Source organism: Podarcis tiliguerta, assembly GCF_965153285.1.
Source record: "Podarcis tiliguerta genome assembly, chromosome: 8".
NCBI classification, from domain to species: Eukaryota; Metazoa; Chordata; class Lepidosauria; order Squamata; family Lacertidae; genus Podarcis; species Podarcis tiliguerta.
In genome coordinates, this window is record NC_139541.1 from 71,749,752 (window position 1) to 71,769,846 (window position 20,095).

Genomic DNA, 20,095 nt, shown 5'->3' on the forward strand with positions numbered 1-20,095 from the left:
TCCTTAGGCTGTGTCATTTGCGCCGCTTTTATCCTTGGACGGTATCATCCCTGTCCCTTTCCGGCCAGCTGATGTCACTGTTGCCGTGTGATTTCTCGCACTGACTCATCCTCCTCACACCTTTCCAACAAAGAAAGCTCCTCTCTGCGGATCTTGCAACCGCACTGGCACCATGACATCGCACAGCCAGCAGGCCTGCCTGCAGAATGCGCACCACCAGCTGGTTCGACAGTGAGCGGCTATTTATTTATAGAGGAGGCAACGGTCTCATTCTTGCGGCCAGAGGATTGCACAGCTTGGTTTGTGCCAGGCGGCAAGCGGCGGGAAGGGCCATTGGAATCGTCACACAGGCTGCACCATCGCACAGCATTCCAATACACATTGACAGGTGGAGAGAAGGTTTTATTACTCTCTCCCCAGCACTCACTTTTCTTCCAGAGAAGGCAGGGCAAGATATTTCTCCTTCATTCATTTTGTGTCCTGCAATTTCTGAATCATCGTCGGCATCCTTTTTTATGCTTTGTTTTGCAGGTTTTTTGTTTTTAAAAAAACAGCAGGACTATAGACTATAATCAGTGCTTTCCCCCTCTCTCTCTCCAGGGTATGCAGTACTGGCACCTAATTTTGTTGTTGTTAAAAAGTGTGATACAGTGGTACCTCGGGTTACAGGCGCTTCAGGTTACAGACTTCGCTAACCCAGAAATAGTACCTTTGCTTCAGGATGAGAACAGAAATCACGTGGCGGCGCGGTGGCAACAGGAGGCCCCATTAGCTAAAGTGGCACCTCAGGTTAAGAACAGTTTCAGGTTAAGAACGGACCTCCAGAACGAATTAAGTTCTTAACCCGAGGTTCCACTGTATTTACTGGTGATTACCTGCCCCTATTTTTCTAGAAATAAAGCACTGATTATAATGCATCATTTACAAAACGAGAACACACCTTTTAATCGGAATCGTGCCAACAATGCAGTTAAAGAGTGTGTGTTTATGCTTGTAGCTGGAAAAGACAATTTTTTACTAGGGGCAAGTAAAAAATAAATAAACCAGAAACTAGTCGTACTGTTGGCACAATGCAATCTTTACAGGCATCCAAATGGCCTTGAGGAGGATGTCATTCTGTTATCCTGGGATTCATCTATTAAACTGCAGGGGGTTTGTGGACAAGGCAGCCCCAGCCACATCTTTACCTGCCCATCCCATGCCTGAAGGCAGGCTGAGGTCCCCGTAATGGACTGGCCTCCGCTGTATTCCAGCCTGCAAAAGTCAAGACTGCCCCAGAGGCAGCTCTGGCTTTCCATAGGCGATTGGTTATTTATGAGTCTGTAGTAAATGGCATTTTGTGATATGGCTGGTTGTTTCTTTCTTTAATGGAAAACAACAACACTGGGACTCTGAGGATTCCATTTCAAAGCCTGGAGCAGGCTGCAAATCAATGCCTGCACAAAGGCACGTGCTGTGAGATGTCACTCTTTGGTTGACTGGCAGGCGGAGCTGCAAGACTTTATTGATTTTATTCGTTCATTTCGTAATATTTATATGCCGCTCGATTGTCGCAAATCCTCAAAGCGGTTTACATAAAGAACAAAACAATAAGATTATTACCAAATGAAGACAGCTAGAAACAGCTATCCTAAATAAAATATCCTGGGAGTTGCTCTCTTGTCTTCATCCTTAGGAGTCTCCAACCAGCTACCACGTTGTTGCAGTCTTAATTCTTGCAATGCCATTCCTATAGAATGAATAGCACATATTCAGCCTGAGACCTTATTTCTGAAACATGTGGCTGAAATCAAAAAGGCTGTGCTCAGAAGTCCTCTGCACACACACAAATTTTTGAAGAGCACCTGCTCTGCATTGAGGGATCAACCCTGACATCTCCAGATAGGGACTGCCCACTGCCCAAAACCTTGGAGTTCTGCTACCAGCCAGTGTAGACAGTTCTGAGCTTAATGGACAGATGGCTTGACACAGTAGAAAACATCCTCCTATGTTTTGATGAGACACGAGTGAGGTGGGATAGAGACATTGCTCAGGCTCTCACCTCTGCTTTTAGCAAGTTTGACACCCGTTAAAAATCAGGGGGTGGAGCTTTTTGCAGGAGGGGGCTAAACTGAGCTTACAAAGCTCCCTTAAAATAAATGCTTTTTGCTCCGATGGCCAGAGCTGTCCCAATACATTTTGCTGTTGAGGTATAGGACAAGATGGTGCCCCCTGCTTTCTACACAAAGGAGCTTCCTAGAGTGGCAGTTGAATCTTACTTCAATACTGGCAAACAGCTAGGCAGCTGCCCCTGCTGCTCCTCAACATTTGCCGCCTGAGGCAGTCACCCTACTCTGCCTAATGTTCAGGCCGGCCTTACTGACAAGAGGTGGTTTCTAAGGATCACAGGTGGGCATCATCTCCCACCCCTGAAGCCTCAGAGCCTTTGGCTGGAGGGTAGAACCCAGGGCTTTGCGCATGAAAAGCATGTGCTCTGCCACAAAGCTACAGGCCCCTTTCCCCCTTCCTTCACTTGCTGTAGATCACGTTTCAGTGCCAGAGTAAACAATGGGCAGCCTATGCTTCCCCCAAAGGGGGTATAGGGAAATGGACAAGAGCAGGAAGGGTAATTGACACATGAACACTATGAGGAAGAAGTTTCTTCGGAGGGCAGACAGCAGATTAGAACCAGGAGGTGACCTCCTTTGTTTGCAGTGTCAACTAGACTTGAGAAATCCTCTTAAATCTGCCTCTCCGGCTCCTCTTTCAACATCTGCAGACTAGACCTTCTTGATTTCAGCATAATCTGATTTGGATTCTTCTGAAGTGGGTTCCGGTAAACATTTCAGTTCACCAAACTTGAGAGATGCGTAATGCAACTCTTCGGGGTCGTTGGAGATTTGGTCGGGGAATTCGTCAAACTTCTCTTGATCTTCAGGAGCATCCTTGCCTTCGTCTGGATTAGGGACCGTGAGGCTGTTACGCTGTTGGTGAAAAACAACAAGCCAACATTATGCAAAACCCGGGATTGAGCTACTTTAAAGCTTATCCGTAACCTGGACTGCGAAACTTAAGAACAAACAGGTTCTCCCTCCCCCAAATCTTGGGCACTTTCTTCCTTCTTTGCTTTATTTCTAACCTTAAAAGGCCCTCAGAGCTTTTTCCTTTCAAATTAGAAACAAACAAAACCCAAGTTTCATCTCTGTGAATGAATGAAGGGATGCATGGTGATCTGAGGCCATGGGGAATTGCACAAGCCCCATTCCCAGTGTCATCATGTCTGCCTTTGCTCAGCCCCTGACTTTCCTCGTATTGCTCCAGTAACCTATAAACCTTTCCTTGAACACAAGTGTGTCTGGAGTTGGGAACTTTTTTTCCACCCAAGGGACACATGCCTTGTGGGAAGCCCTTTGGGGGCTGCATCCCAGTGGCGGGTGGGTAAAAAATGTGTGTAACCATTCTCCAGCCCTACAAGCAAGGTGAAAATTCACAGTTCAAGGAAACATCCCAGCCAGGAAAACTCACTACAGGAGGGTGAAGAGCTGTGAGATGCATGAGCTGGGTCAATGGGGCCTGGGCAGAGTTCCAGGGGTGGAGGAAAGGGGTGCGGTGGGGGCGGGTCACCCCGGGTGTCACCACTGAGGGGGGTGACAAAATGCCGGGCGGCACTCACCACGGGGGCTGCAGCGCACTCGAGCCACATGTCTCTCCCGGGAGTGAAACAGTGGCTTGGACACCCTCAGGCTCCACGCTGCCCCAAATGGTCCGCCCGCTGCCTCCCCCCAGCTGTAGGGCGGCTGAGTGGGAGGAGGCAGGCAGAGTCCTCGGAGGGCCTGCGGAGCATCCTGCCCCGGCTTGCCCCTCCCCATGGGCGGCTGGCCCCGTCCCAGGGCTCAGGGCACACGTGCCGCCCCAAGCACCCAGTCAGCTTGCTCCGCCACTGCAGAGTCCCAAGGGGCTTGGAGGGCCACATTCAGCCTTCAAGACTGAGGTTTCTCTCCCTGCTACATGCAATCTGATAAAGCAGCATCCCCCATTATTCAAGGGATTCAACTGCAAATGTGGCATGAAGCCTTGCAACATTGTGTGGGAATCCCTTGCAGATAACCACAGCACCTGGAGTCAGGCAATCAGGTTGTATATCCACAGCAGTGACCAACAGTAATGACCGCTGGGAGGAGTGCAGAGAGAAGAAACGCTGTGTGTTTCATCTGCAGCAGCAAACAACCAGACACCTTCATCTGCCCCAGCTGCAGCAAAACATGTCTCTCCCCTATCGGTCCCTACAGCCACAGCAGGCGCTGTAACTCTCCCAATGGTTTGACTTCACCCTCAAAGGCTTACTCTTTCATCATCTCCTGAGACTGATGGATGCCAACTGAAGCTCCTTATGGAGGTCTTCTCTATGCAGCACGAGGAAGGCCAGGAGTTGAGAAGGGACAGGGGACATGCACATGAAAATGAGGACTTTGGGGGTGGGGTGAGGCTGGCATTTGCCACCACCATCACCGCCCTCCACCCTGCCTGAACACAACTTTGGACTGCATGCTATCAATGTGCTGATGTGGACTTTTTAAGTGTGACAGCTGAGAGGCAGGTGCTACAGACCTTGACATCTGGGGAAAGCTCGCTGTGGACGTGAGTCAAGGGCTTTGCGATAGATTCTGAGGCAGTCAAAGGTTTTCTGTCCTTTGGGTACCTGCAGAGAGAAATTTCATCCCCTTTTCATTTAACTGACCTCACGCCACCTCCATTTTTCTTTTTCTTTTTAATGTCCAGAACATGCACACAACAGGGACAGGAGTGCTGACTCTTAGCATTGGCTTAAGCTGCAGTGGTATAAGTTGGTGGAGGCTGGTCTCCTAGGGCAATCCCACTTGCCTGCCTTCTTACTTACAAACCTGGCACCAGCCACCACTGGTGGAAGTCAAAACTTGCAGTGCTTGGTGTGCACAGATGAGAAACTCCAATTTCTTCCCTTGTTACAGGAGCTGTTCCAGACACTCACCAGCTGCATTCATACAGCAGTTCATTCTATTCCCCCAACCATTAATTTTTGCATTTATTCGAGCTTTCATGCGATGTGTAAGCCACTCCCAGAATGTAGCCCACTATAGCACAAGTTTAGTGCTCATTTCTCAGTTATTTGCAAAAACTTTTTTTTTTTTTGCAGAAGCAAATAACATGAAAATAAGCTCTAGACTTTTGCTATATTCTGCTATATTTCTAGAGGTGATATACACAAGCGTAATGCGGAAATTAGCAGGGAAATGTTGGGAGAGCAGAATAGACTGCCATGTGAATGCAGCCACCATCTCCCCAAGGAAATGATCTCATGTCGCTTTTAAGAGCTGTACAAGCCCTAAACCCTGACACCATGCCTGCTATCCCTCATGTACCAAAGGAGATGGGGAACCCTAAAAAAAAAAAAAAATTAGAAGGGGAAAAAAGTAAGAGTTATACAGGCCAGCAAAGGCCAGGGTGAGGAAAACACAAATATTAATGAGATGGCTTAGCCCCAAATTGTGGAAGAGGCAATGCTGGAATCAAGGCTATGTACATCACAATCTGGTCCTATGTATGTTATTCAGTAGTGAACCCAGATTTCAAAGAAATCACAGAATCATAGAGGTGGAAAGTGTGTTCTGGATCGCAGCCAGAAAGAGACTGACAGAAAATCCTGACATCATAAACAAAGAGCTGGAGGAGATGAGGAGAGAGGTTACATGTATATAGAAGCAAAATTTGGGAAGTTTTGATTCGGCTGCAGAAGTAGTTGAGATTGTAAGTGACCAAGAAGATTAAAAGACTGTTAGAAGAGAACAGTGATGAATCAGACAACAGGGTGAGAGAGAGAAATGTTCAAGTCAAGAGGCTTACCTGACGTGGATGGAGAAAATTTAGCAGAAGACCTGGAAAAGATTATTGGCTAGTTTAGTGGGAAGCTTTGTGAATGAGCAACGCTGCTTTAAGCGGCTCTGAGAATTAACAGTGTATATTCTTATAAACATGAGGTGCCTTGGTTCGGTTTCAGATGCTGCTATGCAAACAAAATGGAATAATCCCAAATGGCTAGTCACTGGTGCAGACGTACAAAGAATCTGCTTATCACTTTGACTGAGGATTACTTGGAGATAAGAAAGAAAGTGGGGGAAATTCTTAACAGATAAAGTAACCAAAGGAAACAAGTACAGTGGTACCTTGGTTCTCAAATTTAATCCGTTCTGGGGGTCCGTTCAACTCCCCAAACGGTTCGAAAACCAAGGCGCGGCTTCCGATTGGCTGCAGGAGTGCTTCCTGCACTCATGGAGGCCACGTCGGACATTCAGCTTCTGAAAAGGTTCGCACACCGGAACAATCACTTCCGGGTTTGCGGCATTCAGGAAATGATTTGTTCGGGAGCCAAGCCATTTTACTACCAAGATACCACTGTATACGGATAACATTTTAAGGTTCTGTTTTGATAGAAATGCTTTTATGGGGGGGGGATTAATTGAAAACTTTGCAGTGATTTCCTGGAATTGTTCAAAAGATTATTCATGAGTATGCTCTGTGTTCAGATAAATAAGACAAACAAGATAGCACAGCAAATGCTGCACTAGTAATCCTCCCACTGATGGAGGAGAATCATTTGTAGTCATGTAGTATATAACTTTCTTCTACTTTCTTCTATGGGGACAGATCTACTTTCTTACCCAAGGTGCATTGCCTGAATGCAAACATGACAGAAGTTTCTTTTGACCCTAGGACATGCACTGTCATAGTCCTCAGTCCTTTGGTCCAGTAGGGAGATAAGGAGCTTGGGGGTTTGCCTGCACCTCTGTACACCGCCGGAAGATGGAGGAGCAAGACTCTGTTATGCCTCCCTGTATCTCACTATGCTTGGGCCCATGGTACAGCTTCCTTGCACCTGTTGTATAATTCCCCACCTGCTTCCTGTTGCAGTTTTCTTGGAGGAGGCTACTTCATGAGGGCAAATGGGGCACTGCCCCACCAGCCTCAGTCTGATCTCAGCCAGGGCCCCACCACCACCTGCCTTCTTACTTTCAGCCAGCTTCCTCCTCCTTGAGGGACGCAGGTGGCGCTGTGGTCTAAACCACGGAGCCTAGGGCTTGTCGATCAGAAGGTTGGCGGTTTGAATCCCCACAATGGGGTGAACTCCTGTTGTTCGGTCCCAGGTCCTGCCAACCTAGCAGTTCGAAAGCACGTCAAAGTGCAAGTAGATAAATAGGTACCACTCTGGCGGGAAGGTAAACGGCGTTTCTGTGCGCTGCTCTGGTTCACCAGAAGCGGCTTAGTCATGCTGGCCACATGACCAGCTTTACACCAGCTCCCTCAGCCAGTAAAGCAAATTGAGCGCTGCAACCCCAGAGTCATCTGCGACTGGGCCAAACGGTCAGGGGTCCCTTTACCCCCCCCCCTTACTCAGTGCTGCCTTTGTAGAACTCATCGGGACAAAAGTAGAATTAGTTGGCTCCTCCCACCCTGGGCTCTGGCTCCGCCTTTTTGTTGGGCTCCCTGCCTGCCCCCCTACTGGTTCCAATGGGCACCAGGCACCACTGATTAAATGCATTCTAAAAACACTAAATGGATTTAATTGGGGCATGGAGATTTCAGGCTTGTGAGTTCTATTTGGGATTTGATTGATTTTTTTTTTGCTAGAACCACAATGTTTAATACTAGAGGTGTTACTAGGACCACAAGATACAGCAACTGAAGCCTTGTGCAAATAGTTGCTTCAAATGGGGCAATAAAGAATTAACAAACAGGGTGCGCATGCAGATCCTAATAACATGTCTTCAGCACCGGAACGAAGCTTACAGTCCTGCTACACAAGAATCCATTCCAGGTTTTCCTCTCAGGCTTTCTTCATCCCAGCAGTTCAATTGAGAAGGCAGTTGCAACTTGATGGTGGCTAGGGCTGCCTTTTTATTGTTACAGTAATGAAAATAACTGGGAGTCTGAAAACCCTGGTGATCTACTGCAAATCATCCAGAGATTTACTAGAAGATCCTGATTTACTTTCTGCCTTCTCCTGGGTTCTTACATAACACGATAAGTAAGGGAGAATTTCTCTCTCTCTCAAAAGGTATGCAAGGAAAGTAAGACTACGTTAATAATTCAGGAAATGCATATTGATTTAGGCTGAAGGCACCAGAATTCATTACAAAATTAAAATCGAGGGAGACATTTTCATCTCCAGTTACTACTGTGTCAAACAATCTGCATGCGGGGGAAACAAGCCAACTTGGATTTTTGCAATGTAAAATATGTTGTAGTCTATCAATATATTGACAAGGAAGGGAGAATCTTGATGATGGAGGATTTATTCCTGAGCGAAACTAATGCTTCTATGGGCTCACGCACCAAATCACAAACAGGGGAGAAAGAGGGAGGGAGGGAGATTTGGAAAACGAGGTCGATATTTTATCAGACTTCATAGAAGGAGACACTTTGATAGGTCAAGAAATGAGGAGTGTTATGGGTCACTTATGTTGGCAGATTGGGCCAGAGTAATGTTTATAACACTTCATGCTTCTGAAGTGTTGAAGAAAGGTGTACAATGTTTCTTAAGCAAGCGATGCCTAGAAGACTCCAACTTTATAGACATTAGGCTTGCTGCTCCAATGTACCTAAGGAAGCCTTCTTAAAAATCAATAAAATACATTATTTAAAAAAAATGAAGCATTCCTGCTTTGGAAGGGGTTGGACTAGATGACCCTTGGGGTCCCTTCCAATTCTAAAATTCTATGATTCTAAAAATTGGAGGATGCATTTAGTAGAGCAGATGCAGAAGGTCCCTGGTTCAGTCTCTAGCTTAGCCTTCTTCAATCTGGTGCCCTCCAGAAGCTGGTGCCCATCAGAAGCTGCTTTCAACCAAGTGAGAAAAATTGGTCAGTCTAGCTCAGTATCACCTACACGGACTGGCAGCAGCTATTCAGGATTCCAGGCAGGGAGTTTTTGCCAGCCCAACCTGGAGATGCCAGAGATTGAACCTTCACTACTGAGCTGTAATTCCTCTCCAACAAGTCCCTCATCCTCCAGTCAGCTTGTTCAAGGGTCAGGGATGATGGGGGCTGAAAGCGAACAATATAAAGAGGGCATCAAGTTGAGGAAAGCTGCCCTAGGCCCTCCAGCTTTTTTTAAAAAATGGAACACCGTGACCAGTGCCAGAGCGCACTGAAACGCCGTTTAACTTCCCACCGCAGCAGTACCTATTTATCTACTTGCACTGGCGTGCTTTTGAACTGCTAGGTTCACAGGAGCTGGGACAGAGCAATAGAAGCTCAGCCCGTCGCAGGGATTCAAACCGCTGACCTTCTGATCGGCATACCCAAGAGCAGACATAGGCAAACTCGGCCCTCCCATCATCCCTAGCTAACAGGACCAGTAGTCAGGGATGATGGGAGTTGTAGTCACAAAACATCTGGAGGGTCAAGTTTGCCTATGCCTGCCCAAGAGTCTCAGTGGTTTAGGCCACAGCACCACCCGCCCTTCTTGTCAGAATATAATATGAGGCTAAATAGGTCAGTGGCCAAGTTTGGACAATCAAATCCTGACTCAAGAAGCCAAGAAATGCAATGAGTTGCATGCAGTCCCTTTGTCCTCATTTTGCTGCCCTCCCTTACAGAACATAAGAAGAGCTCTGCAGGATCAGGCCCAGCATCCCAGCATCTTGTTCTCACAGTGGCTGACCAGATGCCTATGGAAAGTCCACAAGCAGGACCCAAGCACAAGAGCACAATCCCACTCCTGTGGTCTGCAGTGGAAGTAGAACAGGAAAGGAGGTGATCAGCTAACCTTGGTTCCCGTGACTTCTGCACCAGGAAACCATGGTTAATGGCTTCCAAACAACCAGGGTACGTAGCCATGGGTGAAAAGTTGACTTATGAAACCAATCTTGTTTCAGTTCCCCCAGTTTGGACTTAACAGAAAGCTGTAGTTCATGCTTCTTGCATTCTCCCTCGGCTTGTGCAGAACACAAAGAGATAAAGAAGAACTCTGCTGGATCAGACCAAAGACCCATCTAGTCCAGAATCCTGTTCTCACAATGGCCAGCCTAATGCTTTTGGGAAGCCTGCAAGCAAGACTTGAGCACAACCACCCTCTTCTCCCTCGTGATAGCCAGCAACTAGGATTCAGAGACATTCTGTCTCCAAGAGCAGAAGAGTTCTAAGTCAGGGTATGATTGCGTAAACCAGGTTGAGCAGTAAGGCAGATTTCATACGTCTGATTTCTTCCCCACATAAGAAATAGCTTTTGCCAGCTTCCCAATAGATGCCTCAGTATATAAACCGACTGCAACACATTTAACTTGATCAATTATAAATAAGAGCAACTTTGCTCGAGGAAATTAAATAATTTGTTACTGTCAGACAACGAGGTTGCGTACTGATGAACTAAGGGGATTTTTCAGACTTAATAATACTCCCGAGAAGAATAAACTAACTGTATGAGAAACTAATAAAGCCTATATGTGGAGGGATTCATAACAGTTTCTTCATACTTGAATTAAAGGAGAAAGAGGCAGAGGGAGGGAGGAATATATTAGCGAGACTGAGATGTTGCAAACGGCGGATAGACAAAAGAGGAAGAGGTCGGCTTCCTTAGGAAATACAAAGGATGCTTGTGCAACAAATCTTAAAGATGCATGGTTGATGGCTAAAAAGTTGAAACGGGTCAATAAAACCAGTATAGGTAACATCTGAATGTGCATTTTTGTACCTTTTTAGGCTGCTTTGGTATTGTGCAACCCCCTCAGTCTGCTGAAGCAGGGATGCACTTAATCTTGGGAGCACACCTGCTTGACATGGTAGAAGTCAGTAGAAACAGCACACCTAGAGCAGGCCTCTCTGCCTCACGTCTGCCTTTGCACCTCCAACCCCCTGCTGGCTGCTTTCCCCAAGGTGGTTTATTTTCTTTGAGTCCCTAGGGGAGGCAGAGCAGCTGGCTGGAGTTGGCATTTGGGTTGGCTCAAATGCTCAGAAAGCCTCCTCTTTCATTGAGGGCTTATCCACCCTTCCTCTTGCCCCGCTGCTTTCTCCTGGAGAAGACTGTTCCCAATCAGAGCAAACATCATTTGGGGTTTTCTCTGGATTGACATTTGCTCCGATTGAGCACTAGAGAGTGGGTTTTCCCTGGGGAAGAAGTGGGGCAAGGGGGAAACCACTCTGACCCGTGCTATCTAGACATGGGATGAGCAGAAGTGTGCATGAGTCCAAAGTGTTGTGATTAAGGCAATGACGCTTGCAATAAATTGCCTGAACCAGCAAGGGGCAGTAGGCAGAAAGGTAATGAAGAGCTCATCCACACTTCCAGTTATCTTGTGCCAAAAATCATGGGTTTTCTAGGCATGGGTCCTAGGTAGCCCCAGGTTCCCGTATGTTCCCAAATGCTGTGCTTCCCATGTGCTTCAGTATAGCGCAAACTCTTTGCACGAGGGGTTGGGAACTTCATATTTAAACCCAGCCAGATGGGCGGGGTATTATTATTATTATTATTATTATTATTATTATTATTATTATTATTATTATTTCATGCTCCCTTATGGGCAGTTCTTCAGAGCCCACATACCAGTACAAAAAAAAGCACATTTATATATTACGTGTATTGCTTTTATTGACTAACATTTTGCCCCGTCTTTAAATCTGCCCAAATTCCTAACAAAGGCTAGCAAACCCAACTAATGAAAAGCCAAGGAAATAATAACAAAACTGTAATAATAGAATGTATTCCATGCACACACCCTAATCCAAGGATGGGGAATACAGCAGCCGCTGGCTCTGGGACCAGATACCTGCCTAATCTGGGCTATTTTACATGCTTCCTGACCACCTGGGCTGAGAGCTCACTCCGCTCCTGACCTGCGCACCCCAATGGCCAGGATCGCTGCAAAAACCTGACAATCCCCAGGCTTCAAATCAGCGGACTGATTGCTGGACAATAGTCATTTGCCAGCAACAGCGGCACTTGCTAGGGCGACACCAAGTGGGTGTGTCATGCCTGATCAGTCTCTCGGAGGAAAGATGAGTGTCTGGAAAGCTCTGCAGAGTAGGCCAGCACCAACACGCAGTTTTTTGCAAGCCAAAAACACCACCTTCCATGAAGGTGGAAGGCGGTGATTGGATTGGAGTCTGCATGAAGGTGGAAGGCGGTGATTGGCTTGGAGTCTGCTCAGCCACAACACTGTGATGACGTTTCAACGTACTGCCGATGACAGCATTGGGCCCTCTCTCCTGCAGAACATAGTACCGAACCAAAAATTCACTCCAGGTGGAGCCTTCCTCTCCATCAACATCCAGCACAAAAGAGACTCCGCTCTCCTGAAGTACTACAGAAACAGACAGATGCTAACTGTTACTTACCTTCTGGAAATCAGAACGACGATGATAACGATCAGCATGACGACAGCCAACATGACGAGGGCACCCATTACGCCGCTGATTAGGTTCCTTTTCAGAGAGTCTCCTGTTGGTTCAGAGGAGAACAGGTCTGGTGAAGCCACAGAGAACCAGCTTCTCCATTCCCACCCACCCCACATCTCAACCCAACGTTTGAAGTGACTTCATTCTGTTTGTCCCAAAGAGCTAAGAGAACCCAAGGCTATCGATAGGCAGAATGAGGCCAGTGCCTCAGGCAGAAAATGCTAAGGACATCAAAAGAGTGTTGCTGGATCAGGACAATTGCCCAGTCAGGATCCTGTTCTCACACTGGCCACCCAGATGCCTCTGGGAATCTGGGAAGGAGCACCTGAGCACAAGAAGGCTCTCCCCTCCTGTGGCTTCCAGCAACGGGAAGCATTGCTGCAGCCATGGCAGGAAGGTGCTAAAATGCTAAGGAGGGAGGAAGGCACTGATGGTAACCGGCAGCCAGAGGCGTAGCAAGGTACCCGGTGTGAAAATTTACCCGGTGAGCATTTTTTAAGGGATGGTACCCTAAAGTTGTTGACCTTTTTTTAGGGAGGGTTGGCCATGAAACAGATACGCCCACAGGTCGCAAATCCGACCGATGATCACATAACACTGTGTCAGCGCCGCCCACGAAAATCCAACTGCCCATAGGCAATCGCAGGGGTCAGCAACCTTTTTCAGCCGTGTGCCAGTCCACTGTCCCTCAGACCATATGGGGGGGGATGAACAAATCCCTATGCCCCACAAATAACCCAGAGGTGAATTTGCAATAAAGCACACAGTCTACTCATGTAAAAACACCTGGTAAGCCCCACAAATAACCCAGAGATGCATTTTAAATAAAAGCACACGTTCTACTCATGTAAAAACACACCAATTCCCTGACCATCCGCAGGCTGGATGGAGAAGGCAATTGGGCCGCATCCGGCCCCCGGGTCTTAGGTTGCCTACCCCTGGGTGATCGCATAAAACCGCCCACTGGGGATGCGAATGCTGCCTGCTGGGGGATGCGAACACCACCCACCGGGGGGTGCCAGTCTGATCGTCGGGCATATTTGCACAACCAGCGGGCAAATTTTCACGACAACAATTGCACCAATTGCAAAAATCCACCCTTCAGGTGTGCGAGCGCCACCACGACGATCCGCCTGGGGGATTTTGTCACACACACCCAGGCATGACACCCAAGGTGGACCGCACCCCCCCCCCCCACACACAGCCCTTGCGATGCCCCTGCCAGCAGCTGCTGGTGCCCATCAAGTCACGGAACCCAACAGTGGGGGTTGCCAGAACCCATGACAGGCAGAACCATCTGAGTGTCCGTAATGAAGCAGGTAGGCAGGGAATAGCTGAGAGCAGACTGAGTTTGGTGGGGCTGTGCCAGAGTTGCCCCATGAAACAGCCTCCACTGGCTAATGGAGTCCGCAACCAATTCCCCTTTGGAGATGGCAGAGCCAGGCAATCCCCTAAGGTTGCCGGTTGCCTTCGAAAACCATGGAGGGAGATGTCCTCTTACTCTCTCCGAAGTAGTAGTAGTAGTAAAGGTAAAGGGACCCCTGACCATTAGGTCTAGTCGTTGCTGACTCTAGGGTTGTGGCACTCATCTCGCTTTATTGCCCGAGGGAGTCGGCGTACAGCTTCCGGGTCATGTGGCCAGCACAACTAAGCTGCTTCTGGCGAACCAGAGCAGCGCACTGTTTACCTTCCCGCCAGAGCGGTACCTATTTATCTACTTGCACTTTGACGTGCTTCCGAACTGCTAGGTTGGCAGGAGCAGGGACTGAGCAACGGGAGCTCACCCCGTCGCGGGAATTCGAACCGCCGACCTTCTGATCAGCAAGTCCTAGGCTTAACCCACAGCGCCACCCGCGTCCCTGTAGTAGTAGTAATATATTATTTATACCCCGCCCATCTGGCTGGGTTTCCCCAGCCACTCTGGGCAGCTCTCAACAGAATATTAAAAACACGACAAAACATCAAACATTAAAAGCTTCCCTAAACAGGGAAAAGTTTCAACTGCATCTGTATGAGGAGTAAACCGTACACAGATACAGAGTGGAGTCCTTATTGCCCTGAAGTTGTATTGCCTTGAAGTTGCTCATGAAACAACAGACTGAACTGATACGCAAGTCACTGGATCCGTCTTCCCGACTATGGTGAGATGTATTGTATTATATTTAAAACAGAGATTCCCCCTAAATTTGCAGATAGGCATGGAAATTTACATATCTGAATTTTATGCAAACATGCCCTCTTTTGCAGAGATGCGCTTCTTCATTCTTGGTTAATGCATCTATGCCCACCCCAACTTCGGGGCTCACGCCTCTTCCAGTGAAATTCTACACATGCCTACTTAGAAGCAGGTGCCATTGAGTTCATACGAAGGAAGGGGGTGTCATAGAATTGTAGCGTGGGAAGGGACCCCCAACGGTCATCTAGTCTAACCCCCTGCAATGCAGGAAACCCAAATAAGCATCCGATTGCAATCTTGGCCGCCACTCTGTTGCGACAGCTCTCCTACAGCAGCATCCACTCCATGCATCTGCATCTTCCAGTGATCCGTCTAGCATTAAATGAGCAGTAATTGCCAGCATTATCCCCCATTAAAATAGCACTTAAAATCATTGTGATGATTTTAAAAGATCGAAGGCATTATCTCTTCAATTAAAAAATAAATACATGGAAGTACTGGCGATAATCTCTTCCCCCTTCCCCTCCCCCCTGGCTATTAGAAGAAAATAATAAACTTTTAATACTTCAGTACTAAATTATTCTAATGGCAATCATTTATCTCTAAAATTAAAGTTATTAACACAGATACACTTAATAAAAACCGCATTTGGGTTTGCCTGCAGGCCAGATGCCGAAAGCTCTTTAGGAGATTGGAGAGTGGATCGTAAAAGCCTCGTTTTGAAGCACGTGACAAGCTGGGGCTTCATTTCAGCCAGGGATCAGCCCCTAGGAGCTGCTTTCAAGGCCACAGAGTGTGAGTAAAGAAATGGGTGCCTCTGAACATGTGCAGAGTGCATTTCCCAGCCCACTGAGGCAGAGGTGGGGAAAAGGTAAGCTTCCAGGCCAGTCATCGCAGCTGCCAAGCAATCCCAAAGCCTGAGGCCTCTCTTTGTAGGAATTCATTACCGCTCAGAATTGAAATAAGGTACTATCACCCCGTATTTAATGCACAGTTGGATCATGTCTTCATGCTCTGGCTGGCTTCTTTGGGGTGGGTTGGGGGGTACAACCAAAAGGTAACCTTAATTCAATCACTATGTCATTCTTTGGAAGGATTGCAGGGGCAACCAGGCCTACTGTTTTGGGACAGGGATCTGAGCACATACTGGAAATGTAGATTTGCACAAGTAAAACATGTTAAAGTGCTCTGGTGCCCTAATGCAACAAACCCACTTTTTAAAGAATGGGCTACTTTTTGCAGTTGGGAAATTGATAGTGAAATGCACCCAACAAAGTGGGGTGGATAAACGTTTAACAGAAAGCTGTGTCAAGGCCCCACATGAAAATCAGGACTAAGGCTTGTTGTCCTATCAGTGCCCCATAAACAAACAAGAGCAAATGCTCAATAAAAACTGGGTGTAGTTTAACCACTGTGTTAACTTTCTGCAAGCAAATCAGGATGAATGTTACATAAACAGTTCATCTGTAGCAGCTCTGTGTCCTCCATCTATTACCGTCCTGAGAAATGCCGGAACTGAGTTCCAGTAAGTTCTTGCTGGAAAAAAAAGCCCCGAGTGTTTGTTAACACACTCACACATTACTACAGAATTCTGCTGCGGTCTTTGACTATCTGAAAAGTATTCAATAAATATGGTGTTTTCACTTTTTCCTCCAAAAGTTGGGGTTTAAGCGAAGCATCATTTGGCAATCCTGTATGTAATAATAATAATAATAATTTATTATTTATACCCCACCCATCTGGCTGGGCTTCCCCAGCCACTCTGGGCGGCTTCAAAAAAAATATATTAAAATACTGTAATACATCAAACATTAAAAGCTTCCCTAAACAGGGCTGCCTTCATGTAGTTTGTGAGTGTGCCTAGGCTGCCATACGACCGGGATTTCAAAGGCTTTTGGGGTGTCCTGGTTTTTACTTTTTGAAATACAGCAACCCTAAGTGTGGCTGCTATCTAAAGCAGGGCTCTAAGTAACTCTATTGGACCGATCTGCATCCCAGAGACTTACCTGAACCAGCCACGAAGAACTTCAAGGGAATCTGTCCACTGGGGTTGGTTCCAAGGCAGACAATATGCTGCTCTCCATCCAAGTCCCCTGTCAAGTGCAGAGTGCTGGTGGCTTCTTCTGTCTTATTCCAGGAAGTGACCTTCATGGTCTCATCGGAGTCGTTCCCCTCCAAGTTCTTCCCATTCACTTGCCACTGAATTCTAGATGCAGGATAGGAGCAGATGGAACAGTTGCACTGGAATCCATTGTCATCTTTCCAGCATCGGGAATTATTCTGTTCACATGGCCTGGGGCTGTCTGGAAAAGGATGAAACAGAATGATCAGTGTCAGGATCTTGTGCCAACCCTTATTCTAGTTTCCTCTTGCTCCAAGAAGGCCAGACTATTACAGTGGTACCTCGGGTTAAGTACTTAATTCGTTCCGGAGGTCTGTTCTTAACCTGAAACTGTTCTTAACCTGAAGCACCACTTTAGCTAATGGGGCCTCCTGCTGCAGCCACGCCGCCAGAGCACAATTTCTGTTCTCATCCTGAAGCAAAGTTCTTAACCTGAAGCACTATTTCTGGGTTAGCAGAGTCTGTAACCTGAAGCGTATGTAACCTGAGGTACCACTGTAGTTCCAACAACAGCCCAATCGTCTTTTGGCTCTGTATACCATGTTGGCTATCCTCTCTACACTGTAGCAGTGGGTATGGCTCTCAGGAAAAACCTGGCGATCCACTTTATGAATGCAAAGCATGCGCTCTAACAGTGAAGATGGATTTGAGTTTGTTAGTGTCTCTGGTAACTTCTCTCTCTTACATCATGGATGTTGGCAAACTGGATTTTTGAAAGGCAGAAATAACATTAGAATTGGAGTTGTCAGAGATGCACAAGGGAAACTGCCTTTTAATGCTCAGGAACTTTGAAAAGCCTTTTTTGTATTATGGATTTTTATATTATGGATGGATGTTCTGTATTATTTTATCAATAATATTGCTTCATACAAGCTTGCCATGGCCTTTGACTTGAACAATAAACTTATGAACTTGAGCCATCCATTTCCTGGACCCATCTTGATATGGTTTCTGGCCCAGATACACCACTCTGGCTGCATTTGTGGCCCTAGCAGCTATTTTTCTTTTTCAATTTGAGATCAAGAGAGGCAAATTCCCTCTGCTAGGCCAGTGATTCCCAAAATGTGACCAAGAAAGCAAAATCAGGTTTCTGAGCCCTGTGATTTTTCTGTGCGGTGGGAATAGAGAGCCTCTGGGCTAATCCACACTTACTCTTGTCCCTTTGCTTCCCCTGGGGGAAAGAGCTCTTTACCACACAATTGGAGCAAATGGCAATTTGGGTTTTCACTGAATTGACGTTTGCTCCGATTTAGCACTAAAGAATGGGTTTTCCCTGGAAAGGAGAGGGCCAAGGGAAAACCACTCACATGCTCCTCAAGTGTTGCAATTTTCCCTTCACATCCCAGAATTACAGAAGCCATCCCAGCTTCTGATTTGATCCTGGAATGTCCCATTCCCACCCCTCTAGTGCCGCCGCCAAGCTCTGGAAGAAGAGTGAGCTGGTGCCTACAGCGGGCACTTGTAGCGGTGTTGTGCTCTGATGAGAGTCATCTGGCTCCTGCAAGAGCATGGCACCCAAAGATGCTCCTGCGCGAACCAGCTAACTTGCGTGGCAGCGCAGCATCAAAAGACACATGTACTGATTTTCATGGGAGAGTATGCACTCAGACCTGTCCCTACAAAGCATGAGTCAAGTGGAAAACCACTGAGACCCATGTATTCTAGGCACGAGACAAGCGGGAGTGTGGACAAGCCGTATGTGTGTAACCAAGGCCCGTATGAAGTCTTCCTGACATGGAGTGGGGAAATTCAAAGGGTGATTCCATCACCTGGGAAATGCACAGGAGCAAACCCCAATAGCACTAGTCATTCAGGAAGAGGTTTCCCGGTGCAACCTGATGTCTTTTGCAGCAATATACCTAGCTAATTCCCCATATTTGCCACAACAATGCCCCATTGTAGCAAGGAGTTCCAGAGTCATCCCCAACATTCCCAATAATATCCTCTACCATGTCTGAATCTCCTTGAAAGGTTTTATCTCTCAGCAACACCCCACTGCATGAACCCCAGTTTTGTCTTCCTTACATGCTACATAGAGCTGGAAGGTGGCATCAGTCTCGCCCTCTGTGTTTGATGCACGGCATTTGTATCCCCCTATGTCCGCCAGCTTCACATTCGAAATTGTCAGGATATTGGTTCCGGAGGATTGCCGACCAGTGGTCTTTTGTGATTTTGTCACCCAGGCCGCATTGCCTGAGGGGTTGCTCTTTATCTCACAGAACAGTGTGACGGAGTCACCTTCCTGGACTTCGATATGGGAAACTTCTGGGAAATTTCTCTGACCTGCAAGATTCCAAACAGGACAGTGGTATGCCACAGCGGTTATCAAGCTTCTGGTCTGGCCGCCCTCCCATCCCAGTCAAAGAAAACAGGTCTTATCCAACCACCTCCAGATGCAACACAAAATAAAGAGATGGCAGCTTGCTTGTCAGAGGAGGACAATGTTTCAAATAATGGTTGGGCTGCCAAATCTTCTAAATCTCCATTTTGCAGACAGGAAACAAAGGCTGGGTGTTTGCAGCGCCCTACGACAAACATAGGATCCATGGCAGAAGCGAGAGTTGAATTATTTTTTAAAAATTCAGATCCCACTTTTCAAAAGCAAGCAAAATCCGCACACAAATAGACTCACATACATTTAGTGCTGCTTGCTCCAAGGAACTGTGGCTACCATGGCTTAGGCAGCCATCTTTATTTTCATGGTCTGTATAATGGCTAACAAATACGTAAAATACTTACTTTCACCAGGACGCTCAAGTATCACATTGAACGACAGCACCGGTGGGTCTGTAAAAGGCAAGCACAAGCCCTGTGAGGGAGTGGCCCTGTCAAGTGGGGATTTAGCAAAGGCAGGGAGAAATTCTAATCCTAGGATATTGCATTCACAGGTATCTTTCTCTGTAAGTAGTTTTGGGGAGCACATCCAACCAGCTTCATCTGCCCACCCAGTCAAGGTTTTGCCACTTTGTCCTCTAATCATCATTGCACAGAGATGGAGAACCTGATGCCTTCCAGATGTCACACTCTCTTCCCATCATTCCTAAGCATCTGCCATGCTGGCTGGGACTGATGGGAGTTGTAGTCAACCAGGGAGGGCTGGTGGTTCCCCTCTCTGCAACAGATGACCAATATCCATGGCCATTTTCCTATCCAGTACTTTGAATGTGGATGGCATTGCTGGTTTAGAAGACCAAAAAAGTGACCTTCTCCAGCATTCTGTTCCTTCCAGCTGGAGGTTATGGTGAGCCTTGCCATATAAAGTGGGGTCCTTCTAATCCCCCCCAAAAAATGTGTCATGGGCACTATAGAGGAGGCATGGGGATCCTGTGGCCTTCCAGATTTTTATGGACTCCATCTCCCACCATTCCTCACCACTGGTCATGCTGGTTGGGG

At 47.1% G+C, this 20,095-nt stretch overlaps 1 protein-coding gene across 8 annotated transcripts in view; it reads right to left on the bottom strand.

Moving 5' to 3' along the window:
• Positions 1 to 1,390: 1,390 nt before the first annotated feature.
• LOC310684344 (sialic acid-binding Ig-like lectin 13) overlaps positions 1,391 to 20,095 on the bottom strand; it is a 28,815-nt gene continuing 10,110 nt past the window's right edge. For 2 of the 8 annotated variants that reach the window (XR_014514736.1, XR_014514737.1), the window contains 7 exons: positions 19,442 to 19,489; positions 18,728 to 18,985; positions 16,587 to 16,883; positions 12,345 to 12,447; positions 5,860 to 5,891; positions 4,588 to 4,678; positions 1,391 to 2,963 (listed from right to left, as the gene is read on the bottom strand). Coding sequence is in view for 6 of the 8 variants with exons in the window: in XM_083455342.1 (XP_083311468.1) it covers positions 2,760 to 2,963; positions 4,588 to 4,678; positions 12,345 to 12,447; positions 16,587 to 16,883; positions 18,728 to 18,985; positions 19,442 to 19,489 (1,001 nt within the window). In the remaining 2 variants the exon portion in view is untranslated. The remainder of the gene's footprint in view (positions 2,964 to 4,587; positions 4,679 to 5,859; positions 5,892 to 12,344; positions 12,448 to 16,586; positions 16,884 to 18,727; positions 18,986 to 19,441; positions 19,490 to 20,095) is intronic. The other 6 variants (XM_083455342.1, XM_083455341.1, XM_083455346.1 and 3 more) reach the window with 3 other exon arrangements.